At 27.3% G+C, this 22,963-nt stretch overlaps 1 protein-coding gene across 1 annotated transcript; it reads right to left on the reverse strand.

Moving 5' to 3' along the window:
• Nucleotides 1–2,788: 2,788 nt before the first annotated feature.
• Nucleotides 2,789–11,436, reverse strand: LOC114191689 (1-acyl-sn-glycerol-3-phosphate acyltransferase 2-like). The gene is made up of 11 exons (XM_028081035.2): nucleotides 11,204–11,436; nucleotides 10,802–10,924; nucleotides 10,041–10,080; nucleotides 9,792–9,865; nucleotides 9,458–9,517; nucleotides 9,144–9,221; nucleotides 8,682–8,840; nucleotides 5,369–5,494; nucleotides 4,305–4,397; nucleotides 3,999–4,085; nucleotides 2,789–3,352 (listed from the first exon to the last, which is right to left on the reverse strand). The coding sequence occupies exons 1-11, from the start codon at nucleotides 11,273–11,275 to the stop codon at nucleotides 3,113–3,115; spliced, it is 1,152 nt and encodes a 383-aa protein (XP_027936836.1). The 5' UTR covers nucleotides 11,276–11,436; the 3' UTR covers nucleotides 2,789–3,112.
• Nucleotides 11,437–22,963: the final 11,527 nt, after the last annotated feature.

Consider the following 22,963-nt stretch of genomic DNA (forward strand, 5'->3'; position numbering starts at 1 on the left):
ATTATGTGTCATGTGTAAGCACGCGCTTTTTTCTTTTTAAATTTTAAAAGAAATGTCACGAGTCAATATGACATTGTGTCATACATGATATGGCTGTCATGTGTCACTATTAAATGTGAAAAATCTCGATGTAGTCCATGTATTTGTTATTTTGTCTCAATTTGGTCCCAAATTTTTTAAAACGGAATCAATTTCATCCATGTATCAAATTTAATTTTTATATAAATTTTACAACGGTATTTTTATTATAGTTGATATTTTTAACAAAATTAAGTTTATTTAAATGTATATTTTGCACTAATATTTATTTAAATTTTGTTTTAAATATTTATATATCTATAATTTATAGATAAATATTAGAGTTGCTTTAAAAATAAAAACTTTATAAATTCAAATATAAAATTTTTTTAAAAAAAATATAACAATTCTAACATTTGTCTATAAATTATTGATATATAAATATTTGAAACAATATTTAGATAAAGTTCAATATAAAATATACATTTAAATAAACTTAATTTTGTCAAAAAATATCAATTATAATAAAAATACATTGTAAAATTTATATAAAAATTAATTTTGATACATGGATGAGATTGATTCAGTTTAAAAAAAATTGATACGAAATTGAGACAAAATAACAAATACAAGAACTACATTGAAACTTTTCACATTCAATAGTGACACGTGACACTGTCATTGTCACATCACACTATCTCTGTCACGTTACACAATGTCATATTGACATGTGACAATTCTAATTTTTAAAAGAAATTATAAAAAAATTAGAAATTAAAAAAAATCAAAAAAAAAAATCAAAAATATCACGTGCTAACACGTGTCACATAATTAACACCATTATTCTACAACTAACGGACAGAAACTGATTGCAACGAATTTTTCAAAATTAGAACTCAATTGAGTCAAATAAAAATAGAAGTACTTACTTAAGATTTCGCTAAAAAAAATGAAAACCTCTATAATTATTTGACCTGTATTATAATTATAATCAATGATAAATTACTTCATTTTTAAATATGAACTGATAAAAAAATGGATTTCTTTCAAAAATTGCTACATGATTATGAAATTATAAATTATAATTATGATAGGTTTTTTACTAATTTTTTCCTAACTTTCAAAACCACTAAACTATTTATAAAAAAAATAAGATAGAGATTATTCAAAATTAAACAGTGTAATAAAAGTTGTGAATAAGATTCAAATAGTGATAAACTTCAACCATTTCCACCCTGCATGTTCATTCGTACATAACTTTGGACCCACAGCAATGATTTTTTATTTTTAAAAAATTAATAATAATCTTTTGTCTTTTTCAAATTTGTTTTCTGCAGAAATATTCTAACATGAAATTGTAATAAAAAAAAGACCACTTATTTTTTAAAGACAAAGAAATAACTAAAATACGAGGGTATTTATATTTAAATTGATAATAATTAAATATCTTTAAAGAAAATAGTGAGAATACATGCATTTTGAATGATTATAAGAAGTAATAAAAATATTATTATTATTGTAAAAAATAAATATAAATAAAATTTAGATTTTTATTGCAAATGAATTTTATTTATTTTGTAAAAAAAATTCTTAAAAATAGTTATTTTAGATTAAAAAATTAGTGAAATCGAGAAAGGGAGAAATAGTAAACTAATTAATAAAAACAGGATAAAAAAACAAAATGTAGAAGAAAAAAAAAGAAATAGTATACATGCATCTTTATTTAAAATTATTATTATTTAGAAATGTAGGATTTTTTTCGTATTCAAAATTGTGTACAAAAATGTTAACAAGTGATTACAATTTCTCTCTTATATGCAGAGAGAATATTAGATATTTATTGAGAATATTTATTTAATATTTTTTATTTAAATTATTATTTTTTTTAAATATTTTAGAAATGTTTTTATATAAAAATTAAAATATATTTAATAATTATTTCGATTTAAGAAATCAAAATTAAAATATTAAAAATATTGATATTTAATTACATTTTATTTTATATACAACATATATGAATAAAGTAAAATAATAAATTTCTATGTATAAGATTTATCTTATATTTTTCATATATTTTGAGAATCTTTAAATATCTTCAAGAGTTATGTTATAGTAATTTTTAATTTAAAATTAATATTAATGTTAAATATATTTTTTAATATCTAAATTTTAACGTGAAATTTGAATTTAGTAATATATAAAAATTTTATATATTTTAATGTCAAACTTTAAAAATAATAGATATAAGTGTCAAATGAATTTTGAAGTTGATATTAAAGCAAGAATGAGTCAAATTTAAATGCTAAAATGAAACATGTTGTATAGTTATTTCAATTTTTTACACTATGATATATGTATAATCGATCATATCATTTTATATCCAATACTTGGTTTAATGTGTATGGCTCATGTTAAGTCTTGAGATGCATTGAGATAAAGCTTTACATAGGAAGGTTGTCACTTCTCTTATGTATGATTAGTTCCAACAAGTTCTATCTAGACCACTCATAAAGACTCTAAAATTATTGTAGTAAAAAAAAGTTACAAAGAGTTCAAAGCACCTCCAAAGTGAAAAGATGTGTACACTTTTATACACAGATTTGATAATATCTTAAGGAGCAAACAATAACTCGTGCATAATTAAAGCAACAAAATCGTTACATTATACTAAAATAAATAATTAATAAAAAGTATAACAATGTATTGCTTCAAAAACAATTTTTAATTTAAAAAATGAAAGAGCAGATAAAAGTTGAAAGACATTTAGAAATTTGAACAAAACCACAAAAAAATAGTCCAATAACAGAAAGTGTACAAGTGTCCAAAATAGTGCGATGTTAGGTAGGATTTAGTACACCTTTCCTATATATTTGTCTATACAAATTCATCCTAATTAATTTGAAAATAATGAGTAGTATATGCGTAGTAATGAACACATAGGAGGTGGAATTCCAAAACAAACAAATAGTGAGTACCTAAAGACACGTTAATGCAACCTTTTTGATAAACCACTGAAGTGCAATTTTCAAGTTCAAGATATGACCTCTGAAGAATTCCCTATCTATGTATAGAATATTCAGATAACTTGTGTGAACTAGTCTTGTTTGTTATCTCTAGCCTCTAGCTCTTCCCTATTCCTGGACTTTGCTGGGGCAACCTTGGAAGGGGTTGAACGTTCAGCTTGTGAAAACTGAATCAAGATGTGCATGAGTAGAGTCACAACTCCCAAACCAATTCCAGAAAATGCAACACCCTTCCAAGAAGACAGTAGTGAAGACCATTGGAGGAACTTTATGGCCCCCGTTACAACCACACAAGCCCAAGATATGACAACCTGTTCCCACAGTAAAATAGTTTATCAGAAAAAAATGATATTTTTTACAATGTAAATGTAGTTAACAGTGTTAAAAAGTGGACTTTAAGTCTAATTCAATCCCACAGAACTAAGGTGAGATTTGTACTCACATATATACTCTAAATAAATTGGCCTTATCTCTAGACTATGTGAAACTTTTAACAAGTAGTACTAAATTTGTCTATAATTTATGTATATTTTCTAAAATTACCCTTAATGGTAATCAAACCTACTTTTATTGCTTTTTAAATATTTTTTAGTTTTGATTCTGCTAGATGTCCATCGTTAAAACATTTATTGTTTTAATTTTTATTGGCTATATGTGTGAGTGTTAAAGTTTTTTCAAGTACTTTATACATGAGTTCGAGACTGCAAAGAACTTAAAGATCTTAATGCATTCCACTTATAATATATTGAACTTAGAAAATTACTTGAAGTTGAGAGGGTATTTTTGTGAAAAACATATTAAAGCAGGAGACATTCTAGATTGAATTATATAAAAGACCAACCTAGACTCTGATTTGGGTCTTATGAAAAGGACAGAAAGTGTAAAATTTATGCAATACAACAAAGCTGAAAAATAAGGAACGTGCAAGATTAGACATAATGAGAAGAAGTATCTCACCACAAGAGACTTTACAGGACGACCGGCATCCTGCAGCTCTTGGTTACTAAATGTGTCCTCAGCTATATGTTTGTCCAACAATGCATCCTGGTGTCCCAGAGGAATAAGGGAGAAGAAAGTGCAAAAAGTGTAAAACAAGAATTAGACGCAACAAAATATACCAAAACATTCTTGCAAATAGACAATGGGAACTAATACATGGTAACATTGTTTACACAGTTATCAATAAAAAAAAAAAAAACTTGGACTACTACTACAGAGTGACTTACATGCTCTAATTAACAGCTAAAAATTCAATCAACACACCTTAGCCACAAATATATCTCGACACCATTGAGCAACAGCTTCACTTTCTTCCGGCAAATCCTTCATCAAATGTCGCTTAATATGCACATGTACCTAAGGTGGTAAAGTGAGTAAATGTTTAATTAAACTATACATTCTATATAAAAAAAAGAATATATATATATATATAAGATTATGCAGGAAAGATAAGAAATCCTCTTGAGGAACAAAAGCAAACTAAGGAAAAACAGCATAAGGAAGTAGTGTATATTGTTCGGTCAGGCAGCTATACAGAAAACTCTTAATCCTTAAAAGCTTCTTTATTCTTAAAAGTAAAAGCTAAAAACGTACGCACCAAGTAGCTTAGGTGGCTACATAGATAACTATGGATCCTTAAAAAGCTCTGCTATTCTTTAAAGTAAAAACGTAAGTACCAAATTGCCCAGTCAAAACTCTTATTCCTTTAACAACCAACAATAGTGCCTCCAAATTCCCCGGCAATGCCAAGGTTTTCATAAATACAAACAAGCCTACTCCAAATCTCCAGGATAAAGTTCTGTTAAATAAGATTATCAGGTGTTCTACAATGGTGGTAAGACAACCACAAAGATCTTCCATTTGATTCACTTTTCTTACTATAGTCACTGTTAGCCTTCACACACCATCAAACCAAAAACCAAAGAAAGAAACTGAAATCTTATTCCATACACGCTACAAAAAATATGTTCTGGAAATAGCATACAATTTGGGGAAGAAAAGAAATCAATTCTATCCACATGCATTGGATTCCTAATCTTAATGCGCCTTCTTCATGGCTTCCAAATTACCAAAGCACACAGATTGATCAGAAAGGCATTCATAAATCAAGACCCGCATCGAAGGAAATGCTCTCCTTTTTCTGCCTCTTGACTAATTCTTATTTATAGTGAAATTATTAATTTCTGCAGTTAAAATACCCTGTACATTAATTACTTGTAGGAGAACAGTGAAGACAATGAAATTAAGAGAAACTTGGTGGAAGTCTGATGTTTGATAGTATCTGCTTTTATTTTGTTCTTTCTAAATGTCTACTTTGATAGGCTCACCACTGATGATTTTCCTCTGAAGAGTCTTAGCATTGTAGGAGCAGGTGAACTCTTGGGAATTGCCACTGTTACATCATAAATGGCAGGAACAAATGAGCGCATATGGCTTACTGCGGAAACAAAACCCTGAAAGCAACATAGCTGAGTAAATATTTCAGAGCAAACAGAAAAGAACAATAAAACCTAATACAATGCTTAGCACTAGTAGGTCATATACGTGACATTGAATGTGTCAAGTAAATTAAGAAGAACAAAGAAGCCAAATCATGAAAGTAAAATCAGAATGAAACGGGGTATATCTACTTTGAAATCACATTAAAATCATGTGAACTTACTGTAACAGGTAGGTTATACCATTTCAACATTTTTACAAGTAATTTGAAGATTTAAAGAATGAAAGTACAGCTACGAGGAGACGTGATATCTTCCCAAACAGAAAAACCCAATACATGAGAGAACACAAAATCAGAAAGACAAAACACCAAAATGGAAAACACAACTATCTCCATAGCAAGGTAGTGTGACATTGCAAGATTGCATGTTTCTCAAACAAAATACACCACAGGGCAGCAACAACTAGATTTTAAAGTCAGTTGCATTGAAGAGTACAGGTACTTTGTCACTTGCACACATATTTTTTAAGAGACAACTGGGTACCTTTAATGGAAGAATTTGTATAGTTTTTCATTACTTTTTATAACTTAAGCAACAAAATTTAAACCCAATTTGGACAAAAAAAATTCGTATTATAGTGTTATGATAATGCAAAAGAATAGTTTTTCTGCATTTGTTATTTCTTTTATGGCCACACGTGGTATGATTCAAGTTGTCTACACACTCCACGATGAATAGGATAGAAGAAAAGAAAAATTGTAACAATTTTGACACAGCCCATGCCCTTTTATTACATGCTATACCTTTAAAACTTTGGGGCAATGTTGTTCTCAACACTGGCTACTTGATATATCAATTTTCATTTTTTTAATTATAAAATATTGTATTCCATTCTGTTTCCTACAGATCCTCTGAGCATTATTTTCCTTCACATTTTTACTTCTACCTATGTTGTTCATTATCTTTCTCCAGATTTTGATAAATTATCAGCCTGTTCAACAAGTGAACATTCCTTGAGATTCTCAGATACAGGAAGGATATTGTTGTATTACCTTCCAATATGTTGCTTTTAAATGTTGCAAATGTCACTTTCTTTGAGGACTCTCATTATTCTCCTCACCAGTTTAGCCTAATACTGCCTCAGCTTACTGTTGGAAAGCTACCTTTGTTATGGCCTCTTTGGGGGAATCTTAATTGCAGCCTCAAGGGTGTGATTTACAAATATTTTATAAAGATAGAGCAGATCTCATCTTTGAAGTTGGTTTTGTGGGGTTGAATTGGATCTCAAATCCAAATCCTAAAATGGTATCAAGACCTATCTTAGATCACTGCTGGGCCACTTGCATTTCCCATACTCCAGGCGGTAGCCCTATGTGTGAGGAAGAGTGTTCGAAAATTACTTTAATTGCAATCATCCCTAGCCCACCTTAGTTGTGGCCTCAATGGGGACTACCTTGAATTGTAGCATAAAGAGTGGTGGTTTACTACCACATTAATTATTGATAAAACTTAATAAGCTCTACAAAGCTTAGGTAGTCCACACCTTCAAAGTCAATTTTGAGAGCTTGAATTCGGCCTTAAACCCAACTTGTGGACCAATTGAAACTCTTCTTATGCACGTAAAGGTTAAAAAATATATAATTGACGAATGTGTTGCTGCAGTGCTGCTCCCTTTCCTTGCTTTACACATACTACTGCTGAATGAGTTTTCTGCTGGACTTTTGCTTTATAATGGGTAAATCAAAAAGGGAGCCTGATATTACTTGGAACTATTATGAAAGCCTTCCTACAAATAGACTACAAGTAAAATGTAAGTTTTGTGATTCAAGTATATGTTACATTTTTTTCAAAGTCCGTGAATCTTATGATTCACAATAGGAAACAGTTCACAATTCAAAATATAGCTGCCTCTATGATACATCATTAGTATTACAGAATATTTTACATTCTTAATGTTATTTATAACAATTACTGTATAATGTTTAAAATGTTTAGTTTACTACTATATTAAATAAGTTTTAATCTGAGAATTCTACTTTTTTAATTTCTATCTCAAACATCCAAGCAACATAATTGGAATGAATCTTAGAAGTCTAAGTTTACATCCAAACTCTTTGAGTGGGGGCGACTACAAACCAAACATAGAATCTATGATTGTAAACCGATACCAGCACTGGTAGAGTGCAATTAAAAATAAAATTGTGAGCCATAATTCCAATTCTGTCAAAGAAATGGATCCTAACCACACAAATAAACACCCACCACCAACTGAGCCTAACCCCCATCCAACAGCATTGCAAATTTCCCTACCTTTTGAAAACCTCCAATTTTCTTGTTTTTATATGACTCATCGTTTCAAGAAAACCCAAATAAACATGTTTCTGCACAGACCAAATTTAAATTAAGAGTCAAGAAAGCATGATGACAATAATAGAAGGTTAAACAAAGACTGAAATGAGGACACCCTATTTAGATTTAAAAAAGGAGCTCAGGTTTTCTTATTGAAAGATAGTTTTATATTGTAGTACAGCAATAAAATTGATATAGGATTAAATCAACTTTGATGAAAAAGTTGTATAAGAATATTCCACAAAATAAGAGGCTTATACATTCAGGGGAATCTAAATAGCTCATGTTACACATGAAACACAATTTTCATAATCCTCAAAACATCAGATAAATCAACGGCCAATTGTCTGTATTAACCTAGCATATAATTCGCAGAAGTACTATCCAAAGGATCACCATTCTGAATCATTAAAAAGTGTTGAAATGTAATGTTATTTCTATTCATTTTTCCTTTGTGTGTTCCCAGCTTTAGGGTTAGGGTTTTAGGCAAGTGCTATGACTCTTCTTTGTATCCAATATCCTATATATACATCAATAAAAACCCCACGGTGTAGGTTGATTACACTGTCTTCTATTCTGCTTGTTTGTTTAAGTTAGTATAGTCCTTCACTTTAAAAATAAAAATTGAGACAACCACATTAGCCACCCTTGACAGGTAGAGTGATAACAACTAATTATTAGCAGTAGAATAGAAATTATTTAACAGAAAATTCCACCAAGAATATGCTAGCATGGATTAGTTGAGCCTGATAATTGGCTAGACAAGAATCATGCAGAACTTTCAAACAGTGGAAAGAAAAAAGGGAAGGAAAAAAGACGAACAAAAAAATCAGGGAATTTAACATTCAACCTTAGTTCTTGGAATCAAAACATTTCTAGGAACAGGCAATCCAACTGAGACTGCATACTCCTGAGCAGCTAATAGTTTGGCCTGTGTAAAGCGAGTTCCTTCTACAAATAGAGCCAACCAAAAGGGAAGAGGGAAATCCCTCAGTTGCTGTAGGCCCGACTGCAAATACAATATTGCAAGACTCAAATGAGATTCAAAATAGCAAAACAGTTAACATTGAACTGATATAGTGTGTTTCTGGTACAATGATGCTTCATTTGTATTGAGAGAAAGAAATTAATACAATATATAGAGAAGATTTGATATCCTTTAATAATAAAGATATGATACAAGAATAAACAAAAACATTCTTAATAATACATATATACTCTATATACTACTGATTATACAATATATGTTTCTTATTTCTATAATTAAAACAAAAACAAGTTCAAATATCAATTATATTAGAGTATCCCATACCTTTAGGGTGCTTTCATCCTTTGCCCAACTTCTCTCCAGGAAAAGATATTCAGAAAACCACATTGACCAACCAATAACCTGCACATTTGAACTTAGCTGATAGATCAACATTGACATAAATGATGATATGATGATATTCAGAAAACCACCAAACAGAACATCCCATCCCATTATTATCAATCTATACAAACAATAAATGCCCCCTTCATAATTCCTTCCATTACAAATCATATCATTTGTATCACCCTAGTCAAAGCATTAAAACATAAGGATTGGAAAACAAGTACCATTCAACAAGCTCTCACATAACATACCGGTAGAAACTTAGAGGATTTCTTCATCACAGCAAGAGTGCTGCCAAGGCAACCTGAACGCTGAAGAATAATAACGTTCAATAATCATTCAGTAGTTGAAGCAAAATCCAGATGAGTCAAGAAACGCATTTCAAATCTAAGAATATCACATTTATGGTGAAATAAGTCTATAAGTAGACCCCAACTATGAGTTATTTCGTCATAGTAAAGATAATATTAAACATTTCAGAATGACAAGTAAAATATGCAACTGATTGTAATACATATGCAAATTCCAATATTAATTTTATTGAGTTGAATATGTGAAAGAGGTCATACTAAATAAGACAATCACCTGAGCTAAAACCCATCCAACAAGCCAATCAATGTCACTTCTGTGATTGGATATGACAAGAGCATGTTCTTTACCTGATAAATTCTAGAATGAATCAGAATTCAAGTTATTCAGAGTAAGAAAAGTGCAGAGACCATATATACTCCCTTTTTCTTTCCAAAACACATGCACAACACAAGAAGAAACAGAATGAAGAGGTGAGATGTAGGATAGCCTAGAGCACCAAAATGCACAGTACAGGAGACTTACCCATTAAACGAAAAGTTTCACTATCTGTGAATACTTGGACCTGAAGACAGAAAGTTCCAAACGAAATATTTGATTATTCCAAATCCAACAATAAGAACAATTAAGTCAAATTCATATATGATGTCTTTTAAAATACTATTTTTTCTTGATAGATGAAACATCAATTTTACACAATTGTAATATGCTACAAAGAAGTTAGTACAAATAAGACTTGAACACGAGACAGGATGATCAAAAGCATTAAACAACAAATAATTATGTTCTGTCTGCTCCATTAAATTTCCCCCATTAAAAAAATGAACACGAGCTAGAACAGCTTCATTTCAGTAGAAAGTCCATATCATACAAGCCAAGCATCAACTTTCTCATTTACTTCACTTTTTAGTATCCCGCACATCATGACCAGGTTCATTCCCCAATTAAACAACCTTTATTTAAACGAATCCTAGGGTCTACTTGTAAACCCGCCTACAAATACCAAGCTTTAAAAATTCAAATATCAATTCAAGAAACAGGCCAAAATTCAAATATCAATACATGCCCAATCACAAACCATCATTTATAATAACTACTTCAAAAGTCATACCAAAGATAATCTCTGATTAATTGACAGTATAAAAACTTTTACACCGGCATCGCATGCCAGTTAAACTCATTCAGTACTCCAAAATCACATCATCTAGCAGGGCAAGCAAGTAAAGCACTAAACACTTTGCTCCAGTGAACTTTAAATCAAATGAACAAGACAAGAGAGACTACACCTTAACACCAGCCCACCAATCAATAATCCACACGAGTTCCAACCACAGCAGTTCCGCCACCACCCGGTTCATCCGCCGGTACAAATTCTTCGACACCGGCCGCACAAACACGTAGCATACTGCCTGAGAGCATCACACCACCACTTGTCAACACTCCACAGTACCAATTATCATCAATTAATCGATAAACAACCAATAGTCAGTGAAGAACACTTTCTCTCTAGTTGAACAAAATGAAGAGGGTTCCAACAATAAGGGGCGAATCGAAATCTCCAAGAATAACCGAAAATGCAAAAAATTAAATAAATAAATAAAAACAGTGACAAAGGGGTCGGTTCCTGGTGAAAGAATAGGGATTCTGATTTATATAGAAATAAAAAATAAATAAAAATGAGGTATGACCTGAATGAGGTTAACGATGAGACCAGAGGAGAAGAAGAGAAGGCCGAGTGGGACGACAACAGCTGCAGTCATAGCCAAGTGAATTTCTGAAACTTCGATTTTTCGATGATATTGATGATGTTGCTTGCTTTCACTGTTGTCGATCTTGTTTACGCTGATGCTTGCTATGGCTACCTAGGTGCGTGTATCTTACTGTGTCTGCTTCTGATAACGTGCTCTCTATTAGTTACTTTATTTTATTTTTCAATTCCAAATAAAACCACATGTTTTAATAATTGAATCTTTACAAATGCAATGTTATCATACGAAAAAGGTATAAATTAAATGCTAGATTCTAGATTTAATATTTTTTCTACTATCAAGATGATTTTTTATTTAATTTTTCAAGCAAGTTAATACAGTCACTTTCATCAGATTGGTAATAAAGATGAACATCACTAAATAGTATGTTATTAATTGAAATTGATTTATTGATAAAATATATGGCATTAGAATAGTTTAAGAACATTTAAAAATGATAAATCGAGCATAAAAAAATCATTATAATAATAGAATAAAAGGATCGCAAGCCACCTAAAAAAAATAAGAAATAACTTTCACAAACTATAGTTCACAATCAATCATTTGTGAAAACAAATTTTCAGATTGAATCAAACAAAGAATTAGAGTCACACAAGGGGTTTAAGAATTAATCATTGGTTTAAAAAAAATGTTTATTTTAAACTGTGTGAAGTTAGTATTATGAATTAATCAATTTTAATACTCATTTTTTGTTAGTTAAGTTGAAACATTGCCACGTGATTTAGGTGTTAAATAATGATATCTATTAAGTCGTTTTATTTTATTACTCTGACTGACAGTACACGTTATGCTATGACGAAATTATAGAAGTATACAATAAAAAAAAAAAAACAAGATGAAGAACCAAAAGAGTGATTAAAAATATTTCAGAATCAGTTAAAAATAATATAATATTAGTAACACGATACAAATAAATGTTATTTCTTTTGTTGAGTCTTATATCGAAATTCTGTAATTTATTATATATTCAATTTGGAAACTTAATTTATTGGGTACTCAAAATAGGTAATAAATTTGGGCCTAAAATTTATTTAAACAAACATGATTTGAGTTTTTGCTTTATGCACCCCATCATTGTTAACATCACCCATACTAACTTACCCTTTCTCATTGCCACTGCACCACGTTGTTCAGAAAAGGTTCATTTTGGAAAATACTTTTCGAAATGTGTATCTTGTTTTTTGAAAAGTTTGTTTAGAAAAAATTATTGAAAGATAAATCCTTTTCAAAATGTATTTCATGCATAAATCCTATTTCATGCGTTACAGAAATTCTATTCCATAAATCTGAATCCATAAACCTCATTCTAAAATTCTTGATTTGAAAATTTCAAAAATTTTGTTTCAGAAAATCTCCACTGATAATCTAAAAAGAAAAATGTTTTTAACAACTAAATTTTGATAAATTTTTTTTATAATCTAAGGTAACATCTTTTTATTAGTTTTTTATTTTCTTATTTTCTCCCTTTTATATTCTAAAATTATTTACAAGATATTTATCATTTTATATTCTAAGAAAAAATTGTCAAAAAATATAATTGTGCATTTAAAAAATCACTTTTACAATAGAAGAAATAATTTTTTTTGAAAATTATGGAGCATAAAGACTGCAGGAAGAAAAAGTCTTTCATCAAATTTTGAATGTCGAATTATATTTTTTCAAATGATAGATATTAAAACAGACTTTACATAAATAGACCTGGTCTTTTTTATAAAATTAAAACTTAAAGCCTAACTTATTATTTGCCAAACACATTTTGTAGAGTTTATTTGTGGTTTTTGAAAAGGTGAGTTTCACATATTAATTTATAAACAATGATATTTTGATTATTAAATTTTCACAATTTTTTTCACAATATAATATATCATTTTTTAAATAATTTTAAAATATTAAAAATTAAAAATTAAAAAAATAAATAATTATTTAAAAAATGCCACTTAAAATTATAAGAAATTTCTTTTCAAATTTAATAGTCAAAATGTTATTAGGACAAACTAATATGTCAAACTTGCCTTTTCAAAAACCACAGATAAACTCTACAAAATACGTTTGGCAAATAATAAGTTAGGCTTTAAGTTTTAATTTCACAAAAAAGGCCAGGTCTATTTATGTAAATTCGGTTTTAATATCTATTATTTAAATACTTCAATAAGATAAAAAGTGATGAAACCAAGATTTCAATATTCCAGACAAAAATCACAGTATTTTGTTTATAATCAAATTCTTTACGGTACACATAATCAAAGAAAAAAAAAATCTCTCAACTTTTTCAATTTTTACTTCTCTAATGTGATGTGTTTAATATAAAGAAGTCAACTTATTCCTAACCTAGCATAATTGGTGTACTAGGGGCATTAAGATACAATAAATTAAATTTTAGAGTTAATTTGTAGGTGCATGACTTAATTATAATCAAAATACTTATAAATTTAGATAAACACATAAGAATAAGGATTAATTTGAGTATTAAAACATTTTAAAAGACTAAGTATTACTAGAAATACAACCACTTTTAACCAAGATTTAATAATTTTTGGAATTCAATTACTCTTAATAAACTAGAGGATATTTTTAAAGTACAACCACCTAATTAAAAAGCTTTGATTACAAATGAGTGTGATAAAAGATCATTGGGTTGTTAAGTAAAAGAAGTAAAATTTTAAGATGGATATGAGATGATAAGAAGAATATTTTTTTTAAGAATTGACTATATCTCATTGTGGTTATTGTTCTTTAACCTTTATTTATCTTGAAATATTCAATATATAAATGCTTGAAGAAAGTAGTTTTTAGAAATCTAAAAAGCCTAAAACAAAAGTATTTTCTTTATCTTGAATTTATCCACACATAACATCTTAGTAGTAAATAAGGGATAAAGACATTTTTTTGAATCGCGTTAAAACAAACACAGGAATATTTCGAATTGTATAATGTTAAATTACAATTGTGAACTTATTGTTTGACACTACGAAAAATGTTCTTTGAAACGAATAAAGATCACAATTGAATTTATTACACAAAACACTTATATTTTACGAAATTACTCAAAGTATTTTTTTTTTTAAACATAATATCCTCTTCCACTTTTTTCTTCTCCTTATATACCATTTTTTTTAGTATTGAATTTAACACCAAGATATATATATATATATATATATATATATATATATATATATTACTTTTCTTTTATATATCGTAATTTTAAATTTTAGTTTGAATTACTCGTATATTTAGTTTAATTAAAAGAAATAAGAAATATATGAAATAATCATTTAGTGTATACACACATAAGTTTACAATGAAAAAAGTTTGAACTACAGTAACCAATGAATGGTCAGAAAAATGAAAGTATAAATGACTCCTTCTTTTGCGTTTTGAAATCTTCGTCATTCCTTCAAAAGAAAGAAGAAATGTGCATCACTAGATATTGATTTTTCTAAAGGGAATCTGCATTTGGATATTAAAAATGGAATAATAAAAGGATAGTGTCATTTTTTTTCTCCCTTCTGCATAATTGAATGGGTCCACCAAATGGCCAAACCTATGTTATAATAATAATAATAAAAAATGAAAGAGTTGAATAATTTAGTTAACATTTTATTGCTGTCATTATACATGCAATTCTATTTGTTTAATTTGATGCTAACAAGTTATATTTAATTGCAAGTGTTACACTCTACAAGATTTTATTTCACCTCCTAAAAGATAATTAATTCTTATTAAAATACAGCTACATGTTAAATATAATATTTATTTATTTTTAAGTTAGTAAAATTTGTTTTTTTATTGAAAAAGTATAATTGTGTTACGAAACTTAGTTAGACACTACATCATTGAATTATTCTGAGCATAAAATAGTGAAAACCCATAATTGCCCTCACCGTCCTAATGTGAAAAATAATTAATATGTTTGGGAGAGCATTGAAAATTTTGATTTTGGAAGAATTAATCATTAGACGCATAGCTTCTCTTTGGACTTAAATTTTGTAGTTCAAAATCAATTTTATAACCAAACAAAACATGATTTTATTTTAAAAATTAAAGTCAATCTGACATGAAACCAAAATCACTCGATGTTTGTTTCATAATTTTATATTTATTAACTTTAGACTACTTTTCCAATATTACTGTGATACACTTTTTGAGAATTGTTTTTTTCTTCTTTACCAATACTACTGTGCCACGTGCAGCGCAAGCAATTATTGGTTCTCAAATTACTATTGCTTTTGCTCTAATTCGAATATACTATTACGTTTGGGAGATATATGACGTGTTTATAAAATAGTAAAATTACTAAACAAAGAAGCTCATAATTAATAATATAAAATAGATAAAATTTACACACTATTATAATATATTTATAAAGTCGTCCAAAATAATTATAATTATGCAAACATAAGAAAGGAAACTCAAAAATTTTAACTATTATGGATTTTTACCTTGTACATATATCCTATCAAATATTTTCAAGCCTTAAGCTAAAGGTTCCTCAACATTCATTTATGCATTAATTATCCTCTCCTCACACCACATTGTGATTATAGTAAGAAAAAGAAAACAAAACATAAGACCAACAATAAGGCAAGCTAGTTGAATAAATGATACAAATATATTTTTAAATATTTTATATGTGTATCAGTTTCATTGCAGAATATAAAACACAATCATTTAACATATCATATTATTAACCAAACTATTGTAGACTCTATATTATTCGAATAAGTGCACATGATTTAGACTTAAGAAGCCAAACACTTCTGGCGATATAGACGGTAAGACCCGAGAAAATTAATTAATTAATTAATAAATGCGGGTAGAAGACACCTTTATGGCATTAATTGTTGTTTATTGTGATGTGGAAAAGTACTTATGGGCGAGGAGTCCTTAGTATGGTGATTGCATGTGTCGGGCACACGATGGGCAAGGAACTATGATGTTTCTGTCGGCTACTATTGGGCGAGGAGTCCATAGTATGATGATTGCGTGCGTGCCAGGATCCAAGTGTGAGACTTGGATGTTTTTACTACGGATAAGGAGTCTGTAGGTCAGGACTATGAGCGAGATAGGCTCATAGGGTTAGACCACGAATGAGTCAGTTTCGTGGGAGCACAGGGAAGTCCCAAGACCTAGTTCATGCATATGACTCATGAAGGACTATGAGGTCATGGTTGGGTGTTTTGGAAAATTGAGTTTTGTACTTATAATGTTTTGGGTGGGGAAGCATATTTACTTCATATATATCTGTTATGTTTTATTGTGCATAGCTCACCCTATCTGTATGTGTGTGGCGATGATCGGATAACTTGTTATCCGGGAGCAGATGATGTGACAGGTGGGCCAGGAGATGCGTAAACTCGGAGCGGGGGCTATCATGGGATATTTTGTAGATATATATATGTATACTTTTACTATTTTGTTTATGAAAATATTATGTAAATCCGGTTGGAGCCGTTGACTTTTATTCTAGTTTTTATGAATCATGGATTCTTGGATTTACGGATTTTAATTGTTAAAGTTTTAAAATTTCCCGTGTTTTTGGGAAACAGTTCATAATCAATGTGGAATTTAATGAAATTCGAATTTTAATTATTTTGTATCAGTAATATTACTTAGGGATGTTACATAGACTACTCTAATGAGCTGCTTTACTGAGTTACCACACACAAGATTAATCATTGTTACAATCATAAGAATAATGGAATCATCCTTGTGACAAGACCTCCTACTACTCTCACCACCTAATTATTGTCCTCTACTGAGTATGAATAGCTAATAGAGTTCAGGATAGCTTCACAAAATGCAACCGTTATAATCTCAAGACACACCTTAGTGAACACACTTCAATAATGGAATTTCCTCCGCAAAAAATACCTTACAACAACTCAAAATATACCTTTCTATCATAATATAAACCAATCATATACTTTATTTCACAATTCCACGACATTCAAAGAAAGCAAAACAACCAAACAGTGAAAACTAGCAAAATTGGACATGTGGCGCTCAGTGTAATTTGCCTCGTAAAGACCCATGCTCAACACCCTGAAATTAAATCACTCTCAGACCTATAGTGAGCACTAGCGCTCAATGCCACCTAGATGTCGCTCAACGCTAATTAATTCGTAAAATGTGGCGCTTAGTGATGGAAAATGTCCCTCAATGCCATATCAGAAAACATCAAATGCATTTTGTGGTTTTTAAGTGATCCAAACCTAATTCATAGTTCAAATTGGTACTCTTATTTCAGGATTGATCTTTAACAGTTTTTATAACATAGAAATGGGTACCAATTCAACCAATGACTCAAATTCATTTTTCTTCTAAATATCACTAAATATCAACAACATACAACGAGAATTACAATTCCAATTAAACATGATCATCCAAAATCATACCAATTCAAACTTTACCAATCCAAGCAAATGCACAAATCATAAACACTCATTTAAATACAAGTTTAATGATGGTTTCCCTTACATGGTGAAATTTCTCAATTGACTCTAACAACGCCAAAACCTACCTCAAGTCTCAAGGTACTCTATTTACAAATAGAAATACCATAGAGACGATCAAATCATACTATCATGACAATTGATCAACAGAAAACTAAAAAGAATACCAGAAGGACATATGTGATCTTAAAGAGAGACACATGCAAGGAAGAATAGAAATCAACCAACAGAAGGGTTGAAAATCAACTTACTCAAACGGAGAAATTGATCGGTCACACTTGAAAATCTCACACGAGAATCACACAAGCGGTCTCCGATCTTCAAACAGATGATCACACTATTAAAATTTGTATAAAGAAGAAAAATGGTTTTATAGAACTTGTTGTTTCAGAGATTAAATGTTTTAAAGTGATGAAACTCATTTATGAATTTTCTATTTATACTTAAATATTTTATTATTAAAATAATTGAGTTTCATTATTTTAAACACAATACCAATTTCAAAATATTATTTTCTAGGCCTTTCTATTTGAAGGTCATTAAAGTTAATTAATAATTCAATTGGTAGATTATTTTTACCAAGACTTGTTTGTTTCAATTTTTGACTCGTAGTTTGATGACGGAGTAAGATTTTCTATTTTTTTTTTACATATTAAACCACTTCATTTTTTTTTGACAATGATTGAGTGAGCCAAAACAAGTTAGATTGACCCGTTTTGTCACCCTAAAACTTAACACAAATGTTACTGACACATTTATTTCTTAATTTTGATTCATGTTTTTTTTTTAAATCATTGTAGTGCAAATTTATATTAAATAAATTAAGCATTATATTTATATCAAAATAAATTTTACAAACTACTAACTAAAAGAAACATAATATTTTTGCATAATAGGAATAAAAAATTAAGAAAATTGAACAATTTTTTTTTATAAAATATTTAAAAGTTTACATTGCAACACTTAAAAAAATTGAAGGAGAAGAAAAAATAAAATAGAAAAATACTATGAAAAAAATATACTGATAGAATTATTCTAATAACGCTTAATAGTATTGTTTGGTATTGGTTCTTTATCATTAAATCCTTAAAATATTTGTAATGCAAAATTATAACATGTCATATTTAATAAAATTAGAAATATACTTATGTCAAAATATAGTTTATAAAATATTAAAACTAATAAAAAGTTAAAATGCAATAACAACATAAAGAGATAACAAAATGTTTTTAATATTTATAAATATTAATATCATTTTAATCCTTAAAACAATATATTTAATTTTATACTGTCTAAAACTTAAAATGCAAACAGTATGTTCACTACACTACCAACATTCGACGTTAATAAGGTATCTATGACTTGGTTTCAGAGATGTCATAAAAATCCGTACTCGTGGGTATCTACGGATCAAATCCACAACGGGTAGGAAAAGAATATTAAAAATGGATACTCGTTATCCGTAGATACAAATATTTTTGATACCCACATGTTAACGGGGCGGGTACGAGGATCATAATATCCGTACCCACCAAACTTTAATTCACAAAAATACCATTATATATATATATATATATATATATATATATATATATATATTAGTAAAAAAACATTTTTACCTAATTTTTTTTAAGCTGCATATCTTGTCTTGTCTTCATTCTTCAGCTTCAAGTATTGCAATGCTGTCTTCTTCCATGTACACTCCTTGACATTCTTCTCTTTCCTTCCTTTGAAATTGGGCATATACATCAAATCCTATATAGACAATGATATTTATGATATGCTCGTTGTCAAATGATGTAATCAAGATAAGAATACTTGACACGTGACAATTGAGGTTTATTATTTGTTTATTTTGTTTATTTTTTAGGAATCAATTCGAGAAAGTGGGATTGTTGATTAAAGCACAAATTAAAGAATTTTCACTGTGTTGAACGCCATTTTATATTTACCTTTATAATTATTTGGACTTGTATGAACTTGAGTTTATTTAAACTTTATTTAAAATTTATGATAGTGATGTATTTTATTTTATTTTATTTTATTTGAATTTATGATTAAATATTTATTTTTTAAATAATTTTGTAAATACCCGCGGGTACCCGTAAATATCCGCGAATATGAAAAAAACAGATGAATACCCGCATAACAGATATCCAACGAATATAACTACAAGTACGAGACAAATATTTATGCAGCGGGTAGGGTACGGCGAAACTACTACCCGTCGCCCAGATGACATCCTTACTTGGTACAGTAATTATATCATTAAAATGTCTGTGACACAAAAATTGCAAAAATTGCAGTCTGTCATCTTAAGAAAATAAATGTATATAAGGATCATATGAGAAACTAACGAGGTGTTATCAATGCTAATATATAAAAGAGACGCACTATTTGGTAACTTTCTCCAATGTCATTTTAAATGGAGAATTTTATCCTCTGATACATAAGAAATAATTTATTTCTTTATTTAATAGAACAAATAATAAAACATTTTTATTTTAAAATAACTAAATAACTTTTTTTTTGGATTAATCCACATCTTTGGAATAACTTTTCTGAAAATGTTTTAGATTTTACTTTCCAAAACTTACAATACATTTATTTCGGAACTATTGTTCCGAAATATAAATTCAATAATATAAATATAGAAATATTATTTGAAAGTATTATGTACGGTTATGTTTCGGATGATTTTTTTCAATATTATATTTTACTCTTCTTAAAATAGACATCAACTACTATTTCATCTTCGAAAACAATTAAGAATAAAAGTGGAATTTAAAAAAAATATCGGATAACATGTGTTCCGGTACATGTATCATATTTCATTTAAGAGAAAGAATAACATTGATATAAAATATATTTAGTGAACTTAATGTAATTAATATTGTTGATTGTTTAAATCATAATAATAATATTATTATGGTAGTAATATAAAAAAAATAAAAATAAAGAGTGACTATAGTATAATTACTTTTGGTATTTGAACTATTTTAATTTTAAATATATCTAAGAATAAGATAGAAATATTATACATTTATTCTCTTTATATATTATTAGTGGAAAAAATGTGCTTTCACTGAGTCATAATTATAAAAATAAAAAATAATTATATATTTACACAAAATAATCATAAAATAAATAACTTTTAGAAGTTATTGTTAATCGTTAATTGAATTTTAAAAAAAATTCGATAACGTAAAAGCTAATTAAATCGGTAATTAAATATATATACTAAAAACAGTGTTCTCTAATTTATATATATATATATATATATATATATATATATATATATATATAATTTTCTTTTTGAAATATAAAGACAAAGTTTTATTTATGTATTTTATATTCTTTCTTGACTTTGACTTTACTATATATATATATATATATATATATATATATATATTTATATTCAATTATTTTTTGTGTGAAATATAAAGACAATATGTTATTTATGTATTTTATATTCTTTCTTAACTTTGACTTTACTACGTGAAAAATAAAATTTCAACTGCTTTAGTTAAAGAGATAAGATAAATAATATAAATATGTAAAAACTAATATTATTTTTATTAAATTTTGAGTTTTTAATTTAATATTATAATATTTTATTCAAAAAATTATTTGTAGTTTTACTTTATAAAAATATATTTTAAATAATAGTATCCTTAATAAAAACGTATTAGTAAATTTACAAAAATAATATATGCGTATGTATAAATGTATATATTATGTTTTAGTTTACTTTTCTGAGAAAGGTCACCGGAACTGAAAATGAAAACATTATTCGGTTTAATATGATTTGATTTGAATCTAATAAAGGGCATTAGTTCAGAAGAATTAATATCCATTAGATTGTATTAATATCCATTAAATTGTAAGATTAAAAATAATTAATATGTCTTGAATTTTAAAATAATACATACTTAAATATAATATTAAATAAATATTCTTTTACTTCTAATTTTATTTTAATTTTTAATAATATTAAAATATAATTATTTTATTATTTATTAATTTTTTATTAGTAATATATCAAATAAATTATTAATAAAAATTATATTTATTTATCTTTTAAATGAAGAAAATTTCATTTCATTTATTTAATATTATAGTTAATCATGCAAGCTTGTAAAATTTAAGACACATTAATTATTCTTAATTGGTGTCGATTTTTGTTAATCATTCAAATTAATTTCTTTTTTTACGTTTTAATTATATATTAATTTTTAACGATATTAAAATATAGTTATTTTATTGTTTAATTAATTTCTAACTTTTTATAGATATATATCAAATAAATTATTAATTGGAATTATATTCAATTTTAGATATTTTATCTTTTAAATAAAATAAATTACATTTATGATAATTATGTCAATATTCATTTAATATTACAGTTAACTATACAAATTTATAAAATTTAAAATATATTAAATAAAATAAAATAAAATAAATTATTTGAGGCAAAATTTGTTGACACACTTAATTATGATCTATGATTAACATTTTTTATTAAGAGGTATAACTAATAAACATTAAATAATATAAAAGTCCATAATTAAATGTAATATTGCAGTTTTATTTTATTTAGAGAAAAAAAAATCATAAATAATATACATTCATAATTGATGATTTATTCGATACACACAAAAAGGTAAAAAGATAATTAAACAATAAAATTATTATAATTAGTCATAAAAGAAATTAATTGACAGAACTTAAAATATGATTTGGATTTTTAATACTGGTAATATTATTTTAATCAGTTTTCATTTTCTTTATTAAAAAACAAATAATAATTTATTTTCCATTAATTTAAGTTTGTTTATATTTAATTATATTTTAATTTTTAACAATATTAAATATAATTATTTTATTATTTAATTACTTTAAGTTTTTTATGTAACAAATAAATTATAATTATAATTATATAATATTTGTGAATAATTTTGTTTTCTAAATAAAATAAAATTGTATTAATAATTATTTAGGTTAAAATTTATTTAATATTTTAATTAATTATAAATTTTTATAAAATTTAATGTTCATTAATTATGCATTAAATAATATACTTAATATCATTAAAATAATACCGTTAAGTAATAAATGTATCACTAAATGTATACTTAAAAATATGTTAGTATGTGTGGCTGAATTTATCTTTTGAATGAAAAGTAGTCAATAGATATAACATTTTGTTTAATAACATTTAACTTGC

The sequence above is a fragment of the Vigna unguiculata genome, chromosome 7, assembly GCF_037176805.1.
Source record: "Vigna unguiculata cultivar grain cowpea cultivar isolate G323 ecotype 2 chromosome 7, ASM3717680v1, whole genome shotgun sequence".
NCBI lineage: Eukaryota > Viridiplantae > Streptophyta > Magnoliopsida > Fabales > Fabaceae > Vigna > Vigna unguiculata.

Bases quoted from the DNA above. Each gene is read 5' to 3' on its own strand.
- LOC114191689 (XM_028081035.2), bottom strand. From the start codon at position 11,275: ATGACTGCAGCTGTTGTCGTCCCACTCGGCCTTCTCTTCTTCTCCTCT. The intron at 4,086-4,304 runs GTGTGTTGATTG...CTGGGACACCAG, and splicing joins GAGATATATTTGTGGCTAAG to GATGCATTGTTGGACAAACA. The intron at 3,353-3,998 runs GTGAGATACTTC...CTGTGGGAACAG, and splicing joins GTCCTGTAAAGTCTCTTGTG to GTTGTCATATCTTGGGCTTG.